General features: G+C 35.9%; 1 protein-coding gene across 4 annotated transcripts in view; it reads left to right on the forward strand.

The window, feature by feature from the left end:
- The window catches only part of TTC29 (tetratricopeptide repeat domain 29), a 265,346-nt gene that overhangs the window by 146,789 nt on the left and 100,262 nt on the right, over positions 1–18,295 (forward strand). For all 4 annotated transcript variants that reach the window (XM_073230446.1, XM_073230444.1, XM_073230445.1 and 1 more), the window contains 2 exons: positions 1,637–1,760; positions 9,047–9,272. In XM_073230446.1, coding sequence (XP_073086547.1) covers positions 1,637–1,760; positions 9,047–9,272 — 350 coding nt within the window. The remainder of the gene's footprint in view (positions 1–1,636; positions 1,761–9,046; positions 9,273–18,295) is intronic.

Raw genomic sequence — 18,295 nt, forward strand, 5'->3', positions numbered from 1 at the left:
TATTTCTTGCTTTGTCCATAACATTTTAATTTTTTATGGCACATCTCAAATCAGCAATCACATGTTCCCTGGACTGGACTTTGGCTTCAACTGGCTCTGTAAAGATAGTTACAGCATATTGTACCTTGAATGCAGCTGTTTTCAAAATTACTGTCTGTCTCTTAGGTTGCTAAAAAATTTTTCACCTTGATTTTTAATCTCCTTTGCCTTTATGAGAATATACCTCTTTCAGTAGGTCCCCACGTGTTCTTCACATAGGACATCACTTCACCTGACTCCTAAAAGAGTCTGTCTTTTTAGACTGGCTTTCAAATAATTCCCTCTTTTAGAATAACCTTTAGACTCTTTCCACTCCTTTCTCCCCTCGCTGTTTAGCTCTTACTTATACGAAACTAAGATTTGTAAATCCTTGAGGTAGCATTCAGATCATGAGGAACTAATTGTTTGGGATTCAGATTTATAAAATGAGAGCAGAATTCAAATAGTAGAAGTTCCTGAATCTGATACATTGAAACCTTTATTTTAAATGATGCGCCCTCTATTCTCTATGAAAGAAAAAAGATTAGGCCAAAAAGTCAGTGTTTGTAACTTGAATTGCTTCAACAATCTCCAAAATCGCAGTGGCATATCACAACAAAATCTAGTTGGTGGATTTCAGACCCAGTTTTCATCACAGTTATTCTAATATCTCCAGCAAATATTTTATGAATTATATATGCTTCCCTGCAAAGGATTGGCTTCATTTGCAAAGGAGTATGGAAAATTTCACCCTTTTTAAGGGTTTTATTTTATTTGTTAGATAAAAGCTTTATTGAATATAATTCATATACCATACAACTCACTTTTTAAAGCCTACAATTCAGTACTTTTTAGTATATTTACAGAGCTGTGCAACCACCGCCATTGTTTAATTTCAAATCATTTTTGTTACTCCAAAAAGAAGCCTCATGCCCATTAGTAGCCATTCCCCTTTCCCTCTTCTCCCCAGCCTCTGATAGCCACTAACCTACTTTCTGTCTATTCTGGACATTCTGTGTAAGGAATCATATAGTATGTGATTTTTTTTTGTGACTGGCTTCTTTCATTTAGCATGTTTTCAAGGTTTAACCTAGCATGTAAGCATATTCAACTTCATTACTTGTCATGGCTGAAAAACCCCTTTGTATGACTCTACTATATTTCACTTACCCATTCAATTGACAGGCATTTGGGTTGCTTCCACTTCTTGGCTATTATGAATAACACTGCTATGAGCGTTCATGTACAAGTTTTTTGTGTGGACGTATGTTTTCTTTTCTCTTGGGTAGGAGTGGAATTGCTGGGTCATATGGTAACTGTACATTAAAATTTTTGAGGGACTGCCAAGTTCTTTTCCAAAGCACCGTTATATAGTCCCACCAGCAACACGAGGGTTGAAAGGTTTAAGTTTTAACTCACTCTATACTCCAAAAAAGACAAGCCACATATGTTTTAAATTTACACTTTGCATTTCATTATCCTCATAACCATCTTGCACTTTCTAAAGCAAAGACATGAAATATCTTCTCTTTACTGTGGCATTATAAGTCACAGTATGGGGAGATAATACTTAGAAGTGAGATAATACCTCAGTAGTTTCCTGTTTTATTTATTCCAGCCAAGGAGAGATGACAGAAGCAATTAAGTACTTGAAAAAAGTTGTGAAAATTGCAAGAAACAATTTTCAAAGCCTGGATGTTGTGAGAGCAAGTACAATGCTTGGGGACATCTACAATAAAAAAGTGAGTATATGTCTTTCTTGCTTATAGGGAGAAATCTGCAGAGCTTTAAAATTCTACTCCCATTTGATCCTCACGTTCCCACAGTACATCATGCGGAATGCCCCAAGACTGCAGGAATTGCTTCGTGCACAAGGCAGTGGCTGGGAAGAGAAACCCCCTTTCCCCTTTCTTCCTCTTCTTCCCTGACCTAAGTGTTCTCTTAGGCACAGTCACCACAGACTGCTAACACTGATTCATGTCTTCACACCCACTACAGATTCTCAGTGATTTTGGATTTGAAGAGCAATTAAAATGTTTCAGTTCAAGTGAACTTCCTTAAAGCCGTTGGCTCATCTCCACTGACACTGACAGTCACCTCTCTTGCTCCAAATTCTTGTTTTATTAATCCATCTGTGGTGCCCTGGCTGGGTCCCTCAGGAGAAGGGGTGGGCGGGGGGGCCAGTCCCAAGAGTAATTTTGAAGAAAATATGTAATTCTAGCAGCAGATTGATTATATGAAAGAAGAGAGAAAAGAAGAGAAAAAAAGTCTAAACTAAAGGTATTTCATTCAAGAAGCCATTACTGGTGAAATGCATTGGTTATAATGGACCTTTGATTTATTTTCTCCTGACTTTATCTTTTATTACCCAGATTCTCCTTTAGAAGCTGTATGAAAGAGGCTTATTTCTCTAGCTAGGATTTCATTTGATCATGAATAGGATCTGTTACTTTTGAAGGTAGCTACATTCTCAAACTGTGTTTATATTCCTTATCTTAATCTTTTTGAGAAAGCATTGTACGTAGTGATTAAAAACACAAACTCTGAGACCAGACTGTTAGATTGAAAGCTTCTTACCAGATCTGTGACTCAGGACAGGTTACTGCCGCCTAAATGCCTCAGTTTTCTCACCTCAAAAGATTGTAGTGAGTACATATAAAACACTTCGGACGATGCCTGGCGGGGGACATCAGTGCCATCTATATTCTCTGCACCCTTACTAGGTATGATGCGATGCTCCTTTACCAGTGCTCAGAGGATTCCAGGAAACTGCCCCCACCCCTCCCCGCCCGGCCTCCAGGCTTCTGAACGGCAGTGCTATCCAACCCCGTACTCTTAACCATACTCTTTAATTTGCCATAGAATTGATTCTGATAATTTCAGAATTAAACTTTTATTAAAGGAAATAGAGTTCAGAATTAATTTGAATGAATGAAATTAATTTGAATTTTAATGAATGAATCTTTAGCTCCTGGTAGGAGGCACATGCTTTCAAACACAGTCCTCTTTGCTTTGTCCACGCCCTCTCGCTCACACCGGCCCACCTGCCTTTTCTCTCTCCCGTCACTGGGGATCGTAAACCCCCTTTCCTGCTGACTGTCCTCCCTCTCTACTCCTCTCTCACTCTCCTTGCCCCCTTCTCTCCTGCCCTGTCCTACTGGTATCACTGGCTCCCCCTGGCTCTGGTCTCCCCCTGGCTCTGGTCTCCCCTCTTTCTTCGCACCCTCCCCTGTCTGCGCCCCCAAGCTGTTCTCTCCACCACACACTCCTGCTACCACCTGCCTCTGGTACTTCCTACCTCCCACCTCTGGAGACTCTCCCCTTCATGTTGTATGTGCTTTGGTTTGCTTTTCAGGATGCAGAGGTGAAAAACAAACACGGCTTACGCCCTTGTGAGGCATACTATCTAAGGGGAGTTTATCCTACAGAAACCAGGATTGACATTCCTAATAAATCGATGTAGTCTTACTTTTCAAAAGATTGTTCTTCAAAGCTGAAGTGCAAAAAGCACAAATTGTTTTATCCTACCACCAAACAATGCCAGAACTCAGTCATTAGGACACTAACATCAAGTATCAGCCTGTATTTTCCTAATGTTAATACTTGAGATGCTGTTTTTCCCAGGATCGCATCTTGGAGGCAATAAAAAATGAAGCCAGCAGACAAGAGTATGGAGCAACCAGCAAAGTTTTTAAAGAGGAGTGACAAGGAAAGAAAAAGATTCCCTCTAAATGGGAGGAGCCCCAAGAGCGGAGGCTGTTAGACCTGCAGTGTCTAGGGTTTGTAAGCCAAAAAGAAAGAAGTTTACAGGATCGGCAGGGGCTTGTTGCTAGGAAGACCCCTTTGCTTTTCACGCTGAATTCCCCGGATGTTCAGGAAGTGGCCCCTTGTTTACTGTGAGGCCTTGGCCCTGGTCCCCTCCTGACTTCCCTTTAGTGGGGCCACGAGTTCTAATGGCTGTCTATATCCCACCAACTCCTGCCTCACTCATTACGGAAAGCATAAGGAAAATAACCCCTCTGAGGGGTAATACTTTGATACTGGCATATTCTTACTTTTTTTAACCAAGAGGTTGTATCTCATCAATATGTGTTCTATTCTCTGATTATTAATTCTTGAAGTAGTTTTTAATATCTAAAAGGCTAGAGACATGAATAATATCCCAAGGCTGTGTCAACTACCACATTAATTTTCTACCAGTTTATCCCTATTCTAGTACATAATGTAGAGAATTCAAGGTATTCATGCTCTTTATATATATATATATATATATATATATATATATATGCCTTTAAATATATGAGTTGGTTCATATGCCTTAGCAATTCCTTATATTTGAATATAATAAATGGTCGCTGATAAACAGTATAGTGTTAAATACGTACTACTATAATGAATTGATGATATTATAGACTTCAAAACAAAGCTTGATTTGCTCCTAAAATTGTTAATGCTGCATTTATTTCTGCATACTATGAATCTTTGCAGCCACTTCTTTGAGTCAAAAAATCTACTGATAACTTCTCAGGCTTACCCTGAGTTGTTATATCATTACTACGAATATGATCTGACTTTTTTTTTTTTTTTTGCCCTTTGGGGTGAAACGGTTATACCCAACTTTATTTCCAGGTGGCAAGTCAGTCACTAGAATACCATTCACTCAGAGCAAGTCTGTATGCAGCAAGCCAAAATGAATTTATCGGAACTAAGTGATAGTTATTTTTCCTTCTCAACTTTGGGCAACAAGGTGATAGCTTGATGACATCCTGAATTACCTTCTAGTTCAATAAAACCATTTCCTAGGAAAACACTGAGAAGCAATTATTTCATGTCCCCAATTTTCAGTTGCTTATGAATGTTTCCTAAGTGTATTAAATGCCTTTGTTCCACTTACAAACCTGAACAATTTCACAAGCTGTCTGTATCACACGCTGTCTGTTATGCTTTTCTGTGAAGGAAACTGTAGCAGAACAAAGAACTATGCTGAGTTTTGCACACCTAAATTTGAATCTGCACTCAGCTGCTTATTAAGCTGTGACCTTGGGCTAGTTAATTCTTTGATCCTCTGTTTCCTCATCTTCCATATAACAAGATACCTTGAAAAACAGCTATGTAAGGATTAGTAATTTTAAAATATGTGCATGGTACCTGGTAGTGTTCCTAGCACGTTTGGGATACACAGTAACGTTTAGCTTCTTACTATCTCAAGCTCAGCTCTCTCCCTCAACTCTAGGCTCATATCTTACTTCCCACTTAACCATCTTCACTTAGATCACTTCAAATATAACCTGTTAAAAACTCAACTCATCATCTTTCCCCTAAATTCTATTCCTCTACGAACTTAATGTTCAACCACAATAGAATATTTTTCAGGCATTTTATAGGCAACCTTTTCAAGCAGTCAGCTCCTCTTAGCTGACCTCATCCAGGCCCCTGGCTCTAAATACCATTCATATACTGATAACTCCAAAATTTGTATCTCTGACTCTGATCTCCCCTTCCAGCTCCACACCTGTAAAGCCAACTGCTTGCTTAGTATCTGCACCTGGATGTCTGTCCTCCTTTGACCCCTGTGTCATCAGTGTTCCCCATCTTACTTTATCGTATCATTATCCATAAACCCAGTTGCTCAAGCCAAAAACCTGCATGTTCTTTGATTCTTTTCTCCTTCCTGCTCCATATCCAATCCAGAAGCAACCCTGACCTTTATGCCACCACAGCATACCTCTGCTGCTCTTCTCTCTCTGCTGCTCTCACCGTGTCAGTTTATGACACTACATTTTCTCACCTGTGCTACTGCAATGAGCTCACACTCATTTCCCTGCTCCTCCCCCGTGTAATCCAGTCTCCACACAGAGGCCTAAGTAATCCTTTTAAAATGAAAGCAAATCATGTCATTTTTCAGCTTAAAAAACTTCCATCATTTCCCATTCCTCTGAGAACATAATTATTAATCGCCATCCCAACCTGAAATATACTACATGAGATGCCCACATCCCCCACCCCAATCTCTGAGTTTATTGCCCCCCACTCTCCTCCTTATCCACTCCGCCACAGCCAAATGGACGTTGATGGAGCTCTTCAAACATGTTGAGCTTCTTCCTGCCTTGGGACATTTCCCTTGGCTGCAGCGCTCTGCACGGATGCCCTCCCATCTGCACTTCACACTGCTGGCTTCATCACTCAGACCTGCTAGATGCCACATCTTCAGAGAGGCCTTCCCTTGGCAACCTAATTAAAAGTAGCCACATTGGTGAAGGTGGTCCGAAGGTTCAAGTTTCCAGTTATAAGTCTTGGGCTGTAGTGTACAGCATGGTGACTTTGGTTAATAATACTATTTTATCCATTTGAAATGTGTTAAGGAAGTAGGCCTTAAAAGTTCTCATCGCAAGAAATAAAAATTCATAATTATGTGGGATGATAGATGTTAAGTACATTTATTGCAATCATTTCATAATATATATGAAAACGAACTTCATGACATTTTACACCTGAAACAAATATGTTATATGTCAGTGATACCTCAATAAAAAATCATTTGAAAGTGCTTTGAAGAGGTGTATGTATTTTATAAGATGACATTATTGTTCATATAGAACATCGTTTAATCACAGCTAGCCTTTCAGTAATTTGAGTCCTCGAAAACATTTTTTTAACCTAAGATAGTGAAATCTAACCTACTATTTCTAGCCATTTGAGGGAGAAGACAAAAGATTCATTCAGTCAAAGATATCTTTTTTGTTAAAACAAAAAATAAAAATTTATCCCACCTAGCAAAATATCGGAAATCTCCATTTCCTCATCCCTTTTCATTGAAGTACTGAAAGTTGCTTGCCAGTAAAAAATAATTATATGAAAAAGAAAAAAAGTACCCACCGGGTCACTCTTGAACTTTGCTTACTTTCTATGGAGCATTTATCATAGTTTTCTTGTTTATGGTATTTTCTTGTTGTTTAATTTGGCCAGAGTGGAAGCTTAATGAGAACAGGGACCATATCTGCCTTGTTTATTTTTTTATTCCAGTGCCTAGAAGTGAACCTAGCATGGAGTTTGCGAGCAAAAATATGTGGGTTCATTGAAGCAGTCAATAAATTTGTAACCTATTTGATACCACTATGAAGTAGTATTCTCTCACTTTTGAAATTCCAAACTTCTATTTTACTTTCATCAAACATTTTAGCATTTTGAAAACTAGTACTGAATCTTTAAAAGCAAATGTAATATTGCTGTTACTTGTCAGTCTACTTTTTAAGGCCCTCTGCAGAGTGACTTCATTATACCTTTTCTGGCTCCGTATTATTCATGCAACATATTCAAATTATATTCTTAACAATAATTTCCAAGAAATAATATAAGACCTCAATTATAATACAAAGCTGTATTTGAAAAAAATTGGAGTTGCTGTTTTCTCGCATTATTTAGTGTTATTATAATTCAAGTTAACACATCTTAAAAATATCCTTTATCCTAATTAGTTTACCTTTTACTATATAATCCTGGAAGATAGGCCACCCATCCCACACTCTTGATGTGATCTTTTGATGAAAATGTATAATTAATGTAGTTATCTAATGAGAATGTTTGAGGGAAAATAACTAGGTATAGACTGTGAGATTTCTCATTTCCTAATAAGATCACCTAATAATCACATAGCTAAAATAATGGTAGTTCCAACACTAAAATATAAATATATAAAAAATGATTTTTCCTTAGTACTGAGAAAATGTCCATATAATTTTGAGCTTGCTTATTGGATAGAGTGACATTTTAGAAACTAAGAAGGATCTGGTAAGAATCTGAATAATACATGAAAATTCTCTATTACAGTGTAATAATGTAAGCTTTGTTTCCAGGTCTGTGATGTCATTAAAATCCTGTCTAAAATTGTCCACTGAATGTTTATTAGTGATGTTTATAACATTAAATAAAGCAGTGTCTTCCAATAAGATGCATATATGAAGTGCATAAATTCCATTGTATATTCTCAAATTCATATTTAAAATTGCCAGGATTACTTACTGGAATCTTTTGAATTTTGTAACAAGATAGAGATTAACTGATAACAGAAATGAACTGTGAAAGATTGGACAGACCCTTTGGAGAAGAGATTAAGTTAGATATTAAACCCTTTGTAAAAAAATCTGGAAATACAATGCACATTAAATGAAACCTCACTCCAAAATGGTATGTATAAAAATGCTCTAGTAATGTTTTAAACTAGAGAAACTTAGGTTGACACAGTTTATAGCAGTTGTGTGTGTCTAAAGATTGAATGAATACTAAACACAATTTGAGGGAAGAATAATTACATATAATTACAATTAAGCTACTTCTTTGTTTTTAAAAATAGAAATGTTTGGTTTTGTCACATGTGTTCATCTATTTTGTCCTCTATCTTTGCGATAAAATGTTGCAAAAGACTTAGAGGAAAGATAGACATTTAAGTGTTGTGCTAGTGCTATCCAGATCATATTTTTTAGAATATTAGATACCTCCATGTTCTCGGTCAAGAATGGTTTGTGCACTTGGGCAAACAAGAGCAATAACTGAATCAGCAGTTATATACATCTATTTTCAGTGACGGTTAAATAAATGGGTTGACTGAAAATGGTATCTTGCTGAGACTTGAAAACAAAAGCTAGTTAAAAGTATTTCATTAGGTAAATCCAGGGCTATAAGTAAGAAAATTCAATCCAAACCAGTGTGACTTCATACAGCCTTTCCCACACTCCCTTTTGCTGCTGTGTCTTAGGTTGAACCAAACAAAAACGTTAGTATTTGACCATTTTTTTATGTAGAAAAACCTTAAGTTTCATACAGTTCAACTTGATAGATACAGCTTTTCCTATTATATTAACTTCACAACCTTTCAGAACCTTATTCTAATACAGTCCCTACTTGTCATCTCTTTTTTCTTGAGGATGAATTGCTGTAACTGCTGAAATTTCTGTGTGGGACATGCCAAGGTGAGCGAATGTATGGAATGGTAAAATAAAACTTTAAAACATCATTTCTCTTATGTTTTTAGGGGTGTTACAACAAAGCTTCTGAATACTTTCAGCAAGCTTTTGATACAACGGCAGAGCTAACAAACATCTCTCTAATGGATGAAACAAAAGTTCATTATGGAATAGCAAAAGCTCATCAGTTAATGATGACAGTCAACAATTACATAGAAACTGCTGATCCCACAAGCCTTGACTGCCTGCTGTCGTGGAAGGAGAGTAGAAGAGACATGGCACCTGATCCAATAGGTAAGGCTTTGATTTTTTAAAACACTTTAGTTTTATGTCATTCTTAATGACTACATCATTTTCATTGTAAAGGTTTATTCAACCACTGGCTATATTGTACTTAATGATGATTAAGGAAAGCATAAATAGTGGTAATGATTTTCTTTTAAACTTGGTAAACCACCATTCTCATGCTGGGTTTTTTTTCAGTTACCTTAAATATTCAGCAATATGTACTGATCAGTTGTAAGGAATACAAAAGAAGTTGGTGTTTTTTAAAAAATATTCACTGCTATACCTTATTGGCAAGAGCAGACATTCATAGACATGCACCTGTAGTATGCCTCACTTTTCTGATGTAGCAAATTGTCCTATTTTTTGATCAATTCGAATTTGAATATTAATTTATAAAATATTTAATAGTAATTTTTCTCAATTCTACTCTTTCCTTCATACTTTTTCTTGTGATAATTAGTCAAAATAGTCAACTCAATACAAATAACTAGAGGGAATGTGAGGGTCACCTATATGTGTCAACTTAACTATGCTGTAGTCCTCAGTTAAGAATGTTAGGTTATTTTAAAAAATTATTTTTAAACAATACTGCCTATGACACAACTTCGGGTTATATAATTATTTATTTGCAAGTCAAACCTATTAAAGCAGAATTTTTTAATATTTTGGGATAACTCAATGGAATAAGGCAAAATTTTGTAATGTAAAGAAACATCTCTTTTGCAACTTTTTTTTCCTTTAGTCATTTAGATGGAACAATAATGTTTTTTGACTTGTATTTTCCACATAGGGTAAATAGTAAGTGATTGTAAATTGCACAAATGAATGTTATTGACTCTTTACATTAGAATAAACCACTTATCACTGTCTGTCCTCTAGTTATGAAATAAGGAAAAGTCTCATTCCAAATATATGCATGGTAAAAGGAAAAAATAAAGTGTTTTAAAAGAGATGGCTTGTTAAATTTCAGTGTGCTCAAGTGCCCAACAAATATTTATAGTTAACTGTAAACCAACCACTTTTAGATAATATTTTGCTTTTTCAGGATGTTTTCTTGTCGTATATTTGGAAGTTTGTTATGTAGTTTTGAGCTGTCTTTAATCTCTCACTTTGTCTGCCCAGGAGATAAAGCAGAGGAAATATGATCTGTCTATTAGATTACATGTTCTGATAAAAGGTTTGGTAGAGAGTAAGTTGAGCTATTCACATTTTCAGATTTGTCTTAGGTAAAATCACAATGTTAATCATGACAAAAATACTCCTCAAAACTAGTTTCTGATCAGAGCCATGTGTCTTATTTGCTGCAGTACTGTTTTGGGCTTTTTAAAAATCTCTCTTGCTTTTTTTTACTCTATAAAGCTACTTATTTTTCTATTCTTTTTATATTTTATCTCCACATTTTTAATAAGGGTCTGTTGTGTCCTAAAAGGCTTAGGAAAGGAGCAAAAAATGGATTTCAAAATATTATTCAGACAGTAAAAAAAAAAGCTCTTCATATGGTGGAGAAGATTAAATTCTCTAGAATGTCATAAAAGGACATCCCTTTCGTGATTCATTTGACTGAGATTAGAAATCCATGTGTAGATGAGCTATGCCATTGTACAAGTGGCATCTTTTCGATTCCACTAATAATAATCTTTCAGATTCAAATGTAAATGAGAATTTAGTTCTTCTACTACTGTCATGTTCAACATTTTTAGTGGTAGTTGTTCTATTTGCAAATAAAACCTGTAGGACATTATAAAATACACTCAAACCTGCTTTTTAAATAATTCAAAAATATTTCTTAAACCACAACTCTTATTATTCTGTCTTTGCTATGCTTAAAAACCCTCATTGGTTCCCCACTGCCTACAAATTAAGCACAAGCTTATTAACCTTTTTTGACTACCTCCCTTTCCCCGCTACCCGCTGCCACCGGACGCACACAACATACTTTATTATTACCTTACCTCCAGCTCCAGCCGCATGCAGAGGGCGCTCACCGGTCTTGCAAGGACCTTCTCAAATGCTGAAATCTTCCCTTATCCCCTTTCTCACTTGACTGTTGCCTCTTCCTCTTGTTCCCACATTGAATGTCATTCATTTCTGTCCAGGCACTTTCCATTTGTCATATTCTGCATCTTAACACGGCCGTTTCTGTTACTGCCTTACTGCCCAATGAGAGTAAGAGCCCCTTGAAAACAGGTCCTGAAACTTGGTATTCCCTACAAAAGAAGGCATAATGTCTAACATCTGCTAGGTACCAAGTAAATATTTGTCAAATTAAATAGAATTCAAAGTGGGCATGTATGACATAGCCATAAACTAGTTTGTCCTAACCACTTATTAAAGCAGGATTCAGAGTTCCCTGCCTTCTTAGAAAACCCTGGGGGGAAAACCCTTTAATCTAATACTGTATTTTGATTACCATGCAATTATCACATGAATATAGGACAACACCAAGTATGATATTGACAAAATGAAAAAATAAAGAAATGTTATTTGGGAATCTGAGCAGCTTTTAGGTTTTCAAATTTTGCCTTTCTTCTTTGAAGAGACATCTTTAATCTTGCTGTTGAGGGGTCCCATATTCAGGAAAAAAAGCAGATCAAAGATTTGAAAGATACATGATAAAAGCTGCGCAGTTATCTTCACTTCTGAGACTTACATCCTCCAAACAAATCATTAGCTCACAGAGCAGGCAATGTTCTTTTAAGAAGAGGAACATGAACCCCTAAGGGAATAGAGCAGTGAGAACACTCAGGTCTCCAGATAAAATAGAACAGTGATTCACCTGCAGTCAGTCGTCTCTCATCTTTGCACCTTTGAGGGGGGACACAGAAAATAGAGGAACCTTCATATTATCCTAATACTCTTAGACATGGTTGGAATGATTTCATAGTCCTCTTTTCCTTTCCAATAGTAACATAAGAATAAATTATCTTCCCAAATTTAGGAATTTAGAAGGAATTCAAATGTATTACAGTTCAACAAAATTAGTCAGGCATGAAGCTACAGAAATTGGTTGGCCGTGGAAGGCTTAAGGGCCTATGAATTTCTGCTGATTTCTCCAGAATGTAGTTTATTTTCCTTAGTAAATTGTTGTCTCTACAATCATGAAATTTATTTTTTTGAAAGAAAGCTAAGACATCGTGCCTTTTGGAAATCATAGACCCACATGTAGAACAGTGACACAGGAGCAAAAGCTTTCCTTATTCAACTTAATAGTGCTGTTAACCTAGAAATGTAATCATTGCCATTTAAATGCCAACATTGTTAACCACTGCACTGATACTATCAGTAACACAATTTTAATGCACATTCTTATTACAGCCAAATGTAAATTATATCAGAGAAATAGGATGCAAATTCTATGTACAGAAATAGATGAATATACTGGCCAGTCAGTAAAGATACTTACTGTTTTCTACAAAATGGCATGTAAAGGTTTCTTTAGACTATCACTCTGGTTTTATGAATCATTTAGTATTCTTACAGGAGAACTATCAAGGTCATGAGTTTGTCTCTCATCCCTTGGTTTATGTTGGTTTAATATTGGGCCTTTGGTTTACTGTCATGTTTCTATTTTTTGTTCATGAACTCAATCCTTTTAAAGAATGTGAAAGAGCCACATTAACAAATAAGGCTCATGTTCTGTTATACTTTGATCAGTTAATTTGGTTTGTTAAATAACCCTAACAATGAGGAGAAAATTATTAAATTAGCCAAAAGTCAGCAAGCAGGTTTTTATATTATTGTGTCAACACAGAACAAACCTCTATCTCTAATACTGTGTTCAAAGACATGACACATAAAAAGAGGGTTCTGGTAAAAAATATGAACTGAGTCCAAGCTCCCCTACTAGCAGCTTTGTGTGATTGAGAGAGGCTATTACTCAAGAGTCTGATGAGTTGGGTCCTAAAACCATACTGAGCATTCATTAGCTTTGTGACTTTGGGCAAAAATTTTGCTTCAAGTCTCTTTAGCCTGGAACATGAGGTTTGACATAGATCGTTGATAGGATTCCTCTGGAACTGATCACAATTCCTCAGGAAGAGCATCCTCTAAATAAATATTGTATTTTGTAGTCTTTAAGAGTGCAATCTAGATGTTTATGAGCATTTTATTTGTTGTTTTTCCCCTAAAAACACTGGTTTGCACAATAGAGAGTTTTATTATTGGCATTATTAGTATTACCATTATTTCAAACAGCTGTATAAGTGCCAGGCGTAAATATTTGATCCTTCTGATAGAATTTAGAATACAGGAGTTTCTAGCTACCTGATGCGATATGCATTTTCACTTTTCCCTTATTGGCACTGTTAAGATTGCTAAATCTAGTGAACAATTTCATCTCAGACTTTCAATCCATCCTCCTGTTTTCAATCCCATATCATACTCCCCCTCAATATTTCCTCAACCCCTATCTTTCCTTGCTGTTCTTAGGACCTCCAATTCCTGAGTATGCCTTGTTCTCTGCTCATTATTACCCCTTCTTCATGCACTTTTTTTGAGGTTATCGCTGCCCTTCTAAGTCTGGTACCACTCCTACAGCTTCTCTCTATCTTCTGAAAATGAGTTAAAATCTTCTTGAACTTTATTGAGTTTTATAGATTCATGAAATGATTGAGTTGTGTGATACCAAAGAAATTGGTCCTCATTGTTTATTTTTGAATGTCCTTAGGTCAAGGGAAATATAGTCATGCAACCATACAAAAGACAAAATGGATCTATAATCTAATTCTCTGGAGTAGTAGTCCAAGATTCTTTCCATGTGTTATACTTCCTTAAATATTACTTTGTAGTTCATGAAAACAATGTCTAACATTCAAAATAAAGTCTAGATAAAAAATATTCACAGTGAAAAGAAGCAAGTGGGACTCTACTTCTGGCCAAGATGAAGTAACAGAGAAAAGATTTACCTGCTAGTCTTAAACAACTAAATGAACCAACAAAACATATGAGAAAAATGCTTGCAGAAATTGGACAACAGGCATCTCAGGACAGTGGTCCCAGAGGAAAAGGAGATAAATATGCTGAGTTGCATGGTTTCCTCATGATTTCCTCCTGCTTGAAGAAAGTTGTCAGGTTGTAGCACAGGGATGGGGAACCAAGGCAGAGCCCAGCAGGCACCCTGAGTTGAGGTGACAGAATTCGGAGTCCAGGGAGACCAAGGAGGCTGGAGTTCACAGCAAAGAGTACTGGAAAGGAAAGAAGCTGTGCAGAGAGAGAGAGAGAGAGAGAGAGAGAGAGAGAGAGAGAGAGAGAGAGATATGCAGTCTTCTTCTGTGTACTGATCAGTATGTGTGTATATAGAAACTACCAAAGGCTAGGGAGAAAAACCACCCAAAAGCGTCAGGCATAAAAATCACCTAAGCTTGAAACAAAGTCAGAATAGTCTGTGCTCCCATGAGCCAGAATGGAAAAAACAACCTAAAACCCTGGGACATCAGGTGGAGGATTCATAAGGACATTGCCTCAATGGTAAGGAAAAATAAGTTCTAGATGAAGGCTACTTTGGCCCCACCTAAAAAAGCTTAAAAACAAGTCTCAAAAGGATCAAACTGTTTCTAAGTAACTTAGCTGAATCTTAGAACAAAACTCAATGAGTAAAATAAAAAAATATTTAGCACCCAACAAGGTAACTTTCACATCTGGCATCCAATCAAAATTATATAGACATGCCAATAAGCAGGAAAATTCAACTTTAATGATTGGAAAAAAATACATAAATAGAAACCCAAAATGACATAAATAATAGAATTAGCAGACTAGGACATATAAAGTTTATTACAGTTGTATTTTATATATTCAAGATGGTAGTGGAAAGATTAAACTTCTGGAATCAAGGAAGATATTTTTTAAAAAGCCAAATTCAGTTTCAAGAAATAAGAAATAAAATGTCCAAGATGAAAAATAAACTGGAGGATTATTAGCATCAAATTAGATAATGCAAAGGAAAAGATTAGTGAACTTGAAGACATAGCAATAGAAGTGCTATGTCTTCAAAATGAAACAGAGAAAAGAATACTGAAAAGAAATGAATGCAGCATGTCAGGGAACTGTAGGTCAACTTCAAAAAGCCTAATATATGAATAATTTGAAGACAAAGACTCCAAAGGAGATAAAAAGAGAAGGGAACAGAAAAAAAGTATTTTAAAGAATAAATGACCTAAGTGTCCATAAGTAGATGAATGGATAAAGAAGATGTGGTACATATATACAATGGCATATTATTAAGCCATAAGAAGAAAACAAATCCTACCATTTGCAACAACATGGATGGAGCTGGAGGGTATTATGCTCAGTGAAATAAGCCAGGCGGAGAAAGACAAGTACCAAATGATTTCACTCATATGTGGAGTATAAGAACAAAGAAAACTGAAGGAACAAAACAGCAGCAGAATCACAGAACCCAAGAATGAACTAACAGTTACCAAAGGGAAAGGGACTGGGGAAGATGGGTGGGAAGGGAGGGATAGGGTGAAAAAGGGGTATTATGATTAGCACACATAATGTAGCATGGGGTGGATACGGGGAAGGCAGTATAACACAGAGAAGACAAGTAGTGATTCTGCAGCGTCTTACTACACTGATGGACAGTGACTGTAATGGGGTATGTGGTGGGAACTTGATAATAGGGGGAGTCTAGTAACCATAATGTTGCTCATGTAATTTTACATTAATAATAGCAAAATTAAAATTAATCAATTAATTGATAAATTTTAAAAATAAATGGCTGGGTTTCTTTTTCTGAATTACATGAAAACGATAAGCCCACAAAGGAAAGAAACTCAAAGTAAGCAAAAGAAACAAAGAAAATTAAACCAAGGCACATCATAATCACAGTGCTTAAAGCCAGTGATAAAGAGGGAAATCTTAAAAGCAAGAAAGTGAAGGTGAGATAGGTACGGACAGACACAGTACATACAGTTTCCAGAAATCTCACTGAAAACAATGTAAATCAAAAGAGAACGAAGCAACTTCTTTAAAGTAATAAAAGAAAAAAATGAACCATCAAACCTAGAATTCTATACCCAGTAAAAATATCTTTCAAAAAACAGGTAAAATAAAGATTTTCCAGGCATACAAAAACTGAGTTCATCACTTATATACATTAATACAAGAAATATTAAAGAAACTCCTCTAGGCAGAAGGAAAATAAATCTAGGCAGAAATCTGGATCTACGTAAAGGAATGAAGAACATGGAAATGAGAAATATGTCATTAAAGCAGAATAATTTTTCTTTTTAAAATTGCTTTAAAAAATGATTGACCATTGAAAGCAAGCATAATGACAAAGTGTTGTGGAGTTTATAACAAAATTGGACTTAAATGTAAATCAAATGGAGAGACCTTGTTCTGGAAGGGCACTTCCCATTTCAACCAGGAAGACAACTGCCAACGCGGGACCACCATAATTTATATTAGGACTGAATTTCTTGGTGCTCACTCCTTCAGTTCCTTCTTTGGACCCATGTTTTCTGCAGCTGTATTCTAATTTCCTATTGATTGAGTCTCTTTAAAGTGTATTTGTTTTGATTTCTAACTTTTTTTTTTCAGATTAAGAACAATCTGGGGTAGGGTGACTGATCTCTTTTTATTCTTGTTATCTTTTGACCCCAAATAATCACAGCATCCTGCCAACAGCCTCTGGTATGAGCTTTGTGGTTTTGATGGCTTCCTTGCTAATTGGTATGAGAAATTCTTTCAGGCTCATTATATATATATATCTTTGATTTCACATCTGGAATCAGCTATTTCTTCAATGAGCCCTAGAAAAATTAAATTTTGAAAAAGCAAAGGCAGTCTCTAAAAATCTACAATAAAATAAGACAAAACATATAAACATAAATACAAAAATGTTAAAGAAACTCCTCTAGGCAGAAGGAAAATAAATCTCAATAGAAATCTGGATATGTCCATAAATAAAATAAAATAAAATAAAATAAAACTAATGATTCTAAATATGAATCCCATTAGTGATACAATCACACAGAAAGAAAATACTCCAAATGGCTATAAAACAGAGAAATTTGACTGTATATCTCTAATCATCTATATCCTAAAAAATGCATCCCTCCAAAAGAACAAATTGTTTTCAGTAGTCATATTATTGGGATTGATGTTGGTTTTATTACTGTGAGACTGTTGTACACGTTTACATCAAATAGATAATTATTAGGTATACTAAGCCTTTTATTCCCAGCACCCTTGCAAACTGGGATTTTCTGTATTAAACAAGGTTCCTCTTTGTAAAACTGTGGTGTGGGGAGGTGATTAAGCAATATGATCTCTGAATTTCTTTTTAGTTCTTTCAATCTGATTCCTAGGTTTCTTAGAAAAGTCTCTGCTTTTAAATTTCATTTTATTCTAATCAAATTTAAGGAAATCTTGAAAACCAAAATAATTTATAGGTGTTTAAAAGTATCATATCCTCAATATAATTTGCAGTAAACCCCTTATAGTAAATCTTTTACATATTTTTTGCTGCAATATTACAAGTATATCAATACATGGTGAATGGGAGGGAAAAATAAAGATTTGTGAGGTAAATCATTCATAATCTCAACCACAATTACTTCAAAATTCCTTAGTCATATTTAAAACGTTTGGACAAACTGAAGTACAGAATTGAGGCAAATTCAAAAGAGGGCTGTGAATTTGGACAAGATGTATTTTAGTGATGGGTACTCTTCTTTCACCAAATTCACCAGATATTATGTGGTGGATTTCGACCTCAAGGTCACACATTCTCTTTTCTTGAATCCCAGTTCCTTCAGTTCATAGCTAGTGGATCTGGGTAACTTGACCTCTCACTTCATCTCTAAAGGAAGATGACAGTTCTATTCAACAAGGTTGCCTTGAGCATCCAATGATGTAATGCATTTGTGAGGAAGACCTTGTTGGTTACCTACCCACCAGCCATTGCCCAACTTCTTTCCTGCCAACAGAATCCTGATCATTCTCTTTTCCTCAAGTTGCCATGTCCTTAAAGGGAAGTTAGGCCCTTCTCCGTCCCCAGTGGCTGAGTATTTACTAATATA

This window comes from Manis javanica, chromosome 3 (assembly GCF_040802235.1).
Source record: "Manis javanica isolate MJ-LG chromosome 3, MJ_LKY, whole genome shotgun sequence".
Classification (NCBI taxonomy): Eukaryota; Metazoa; Chordata; class Mammalia; order Pholidota; family Manidae; genus Manis; species Manis javanica.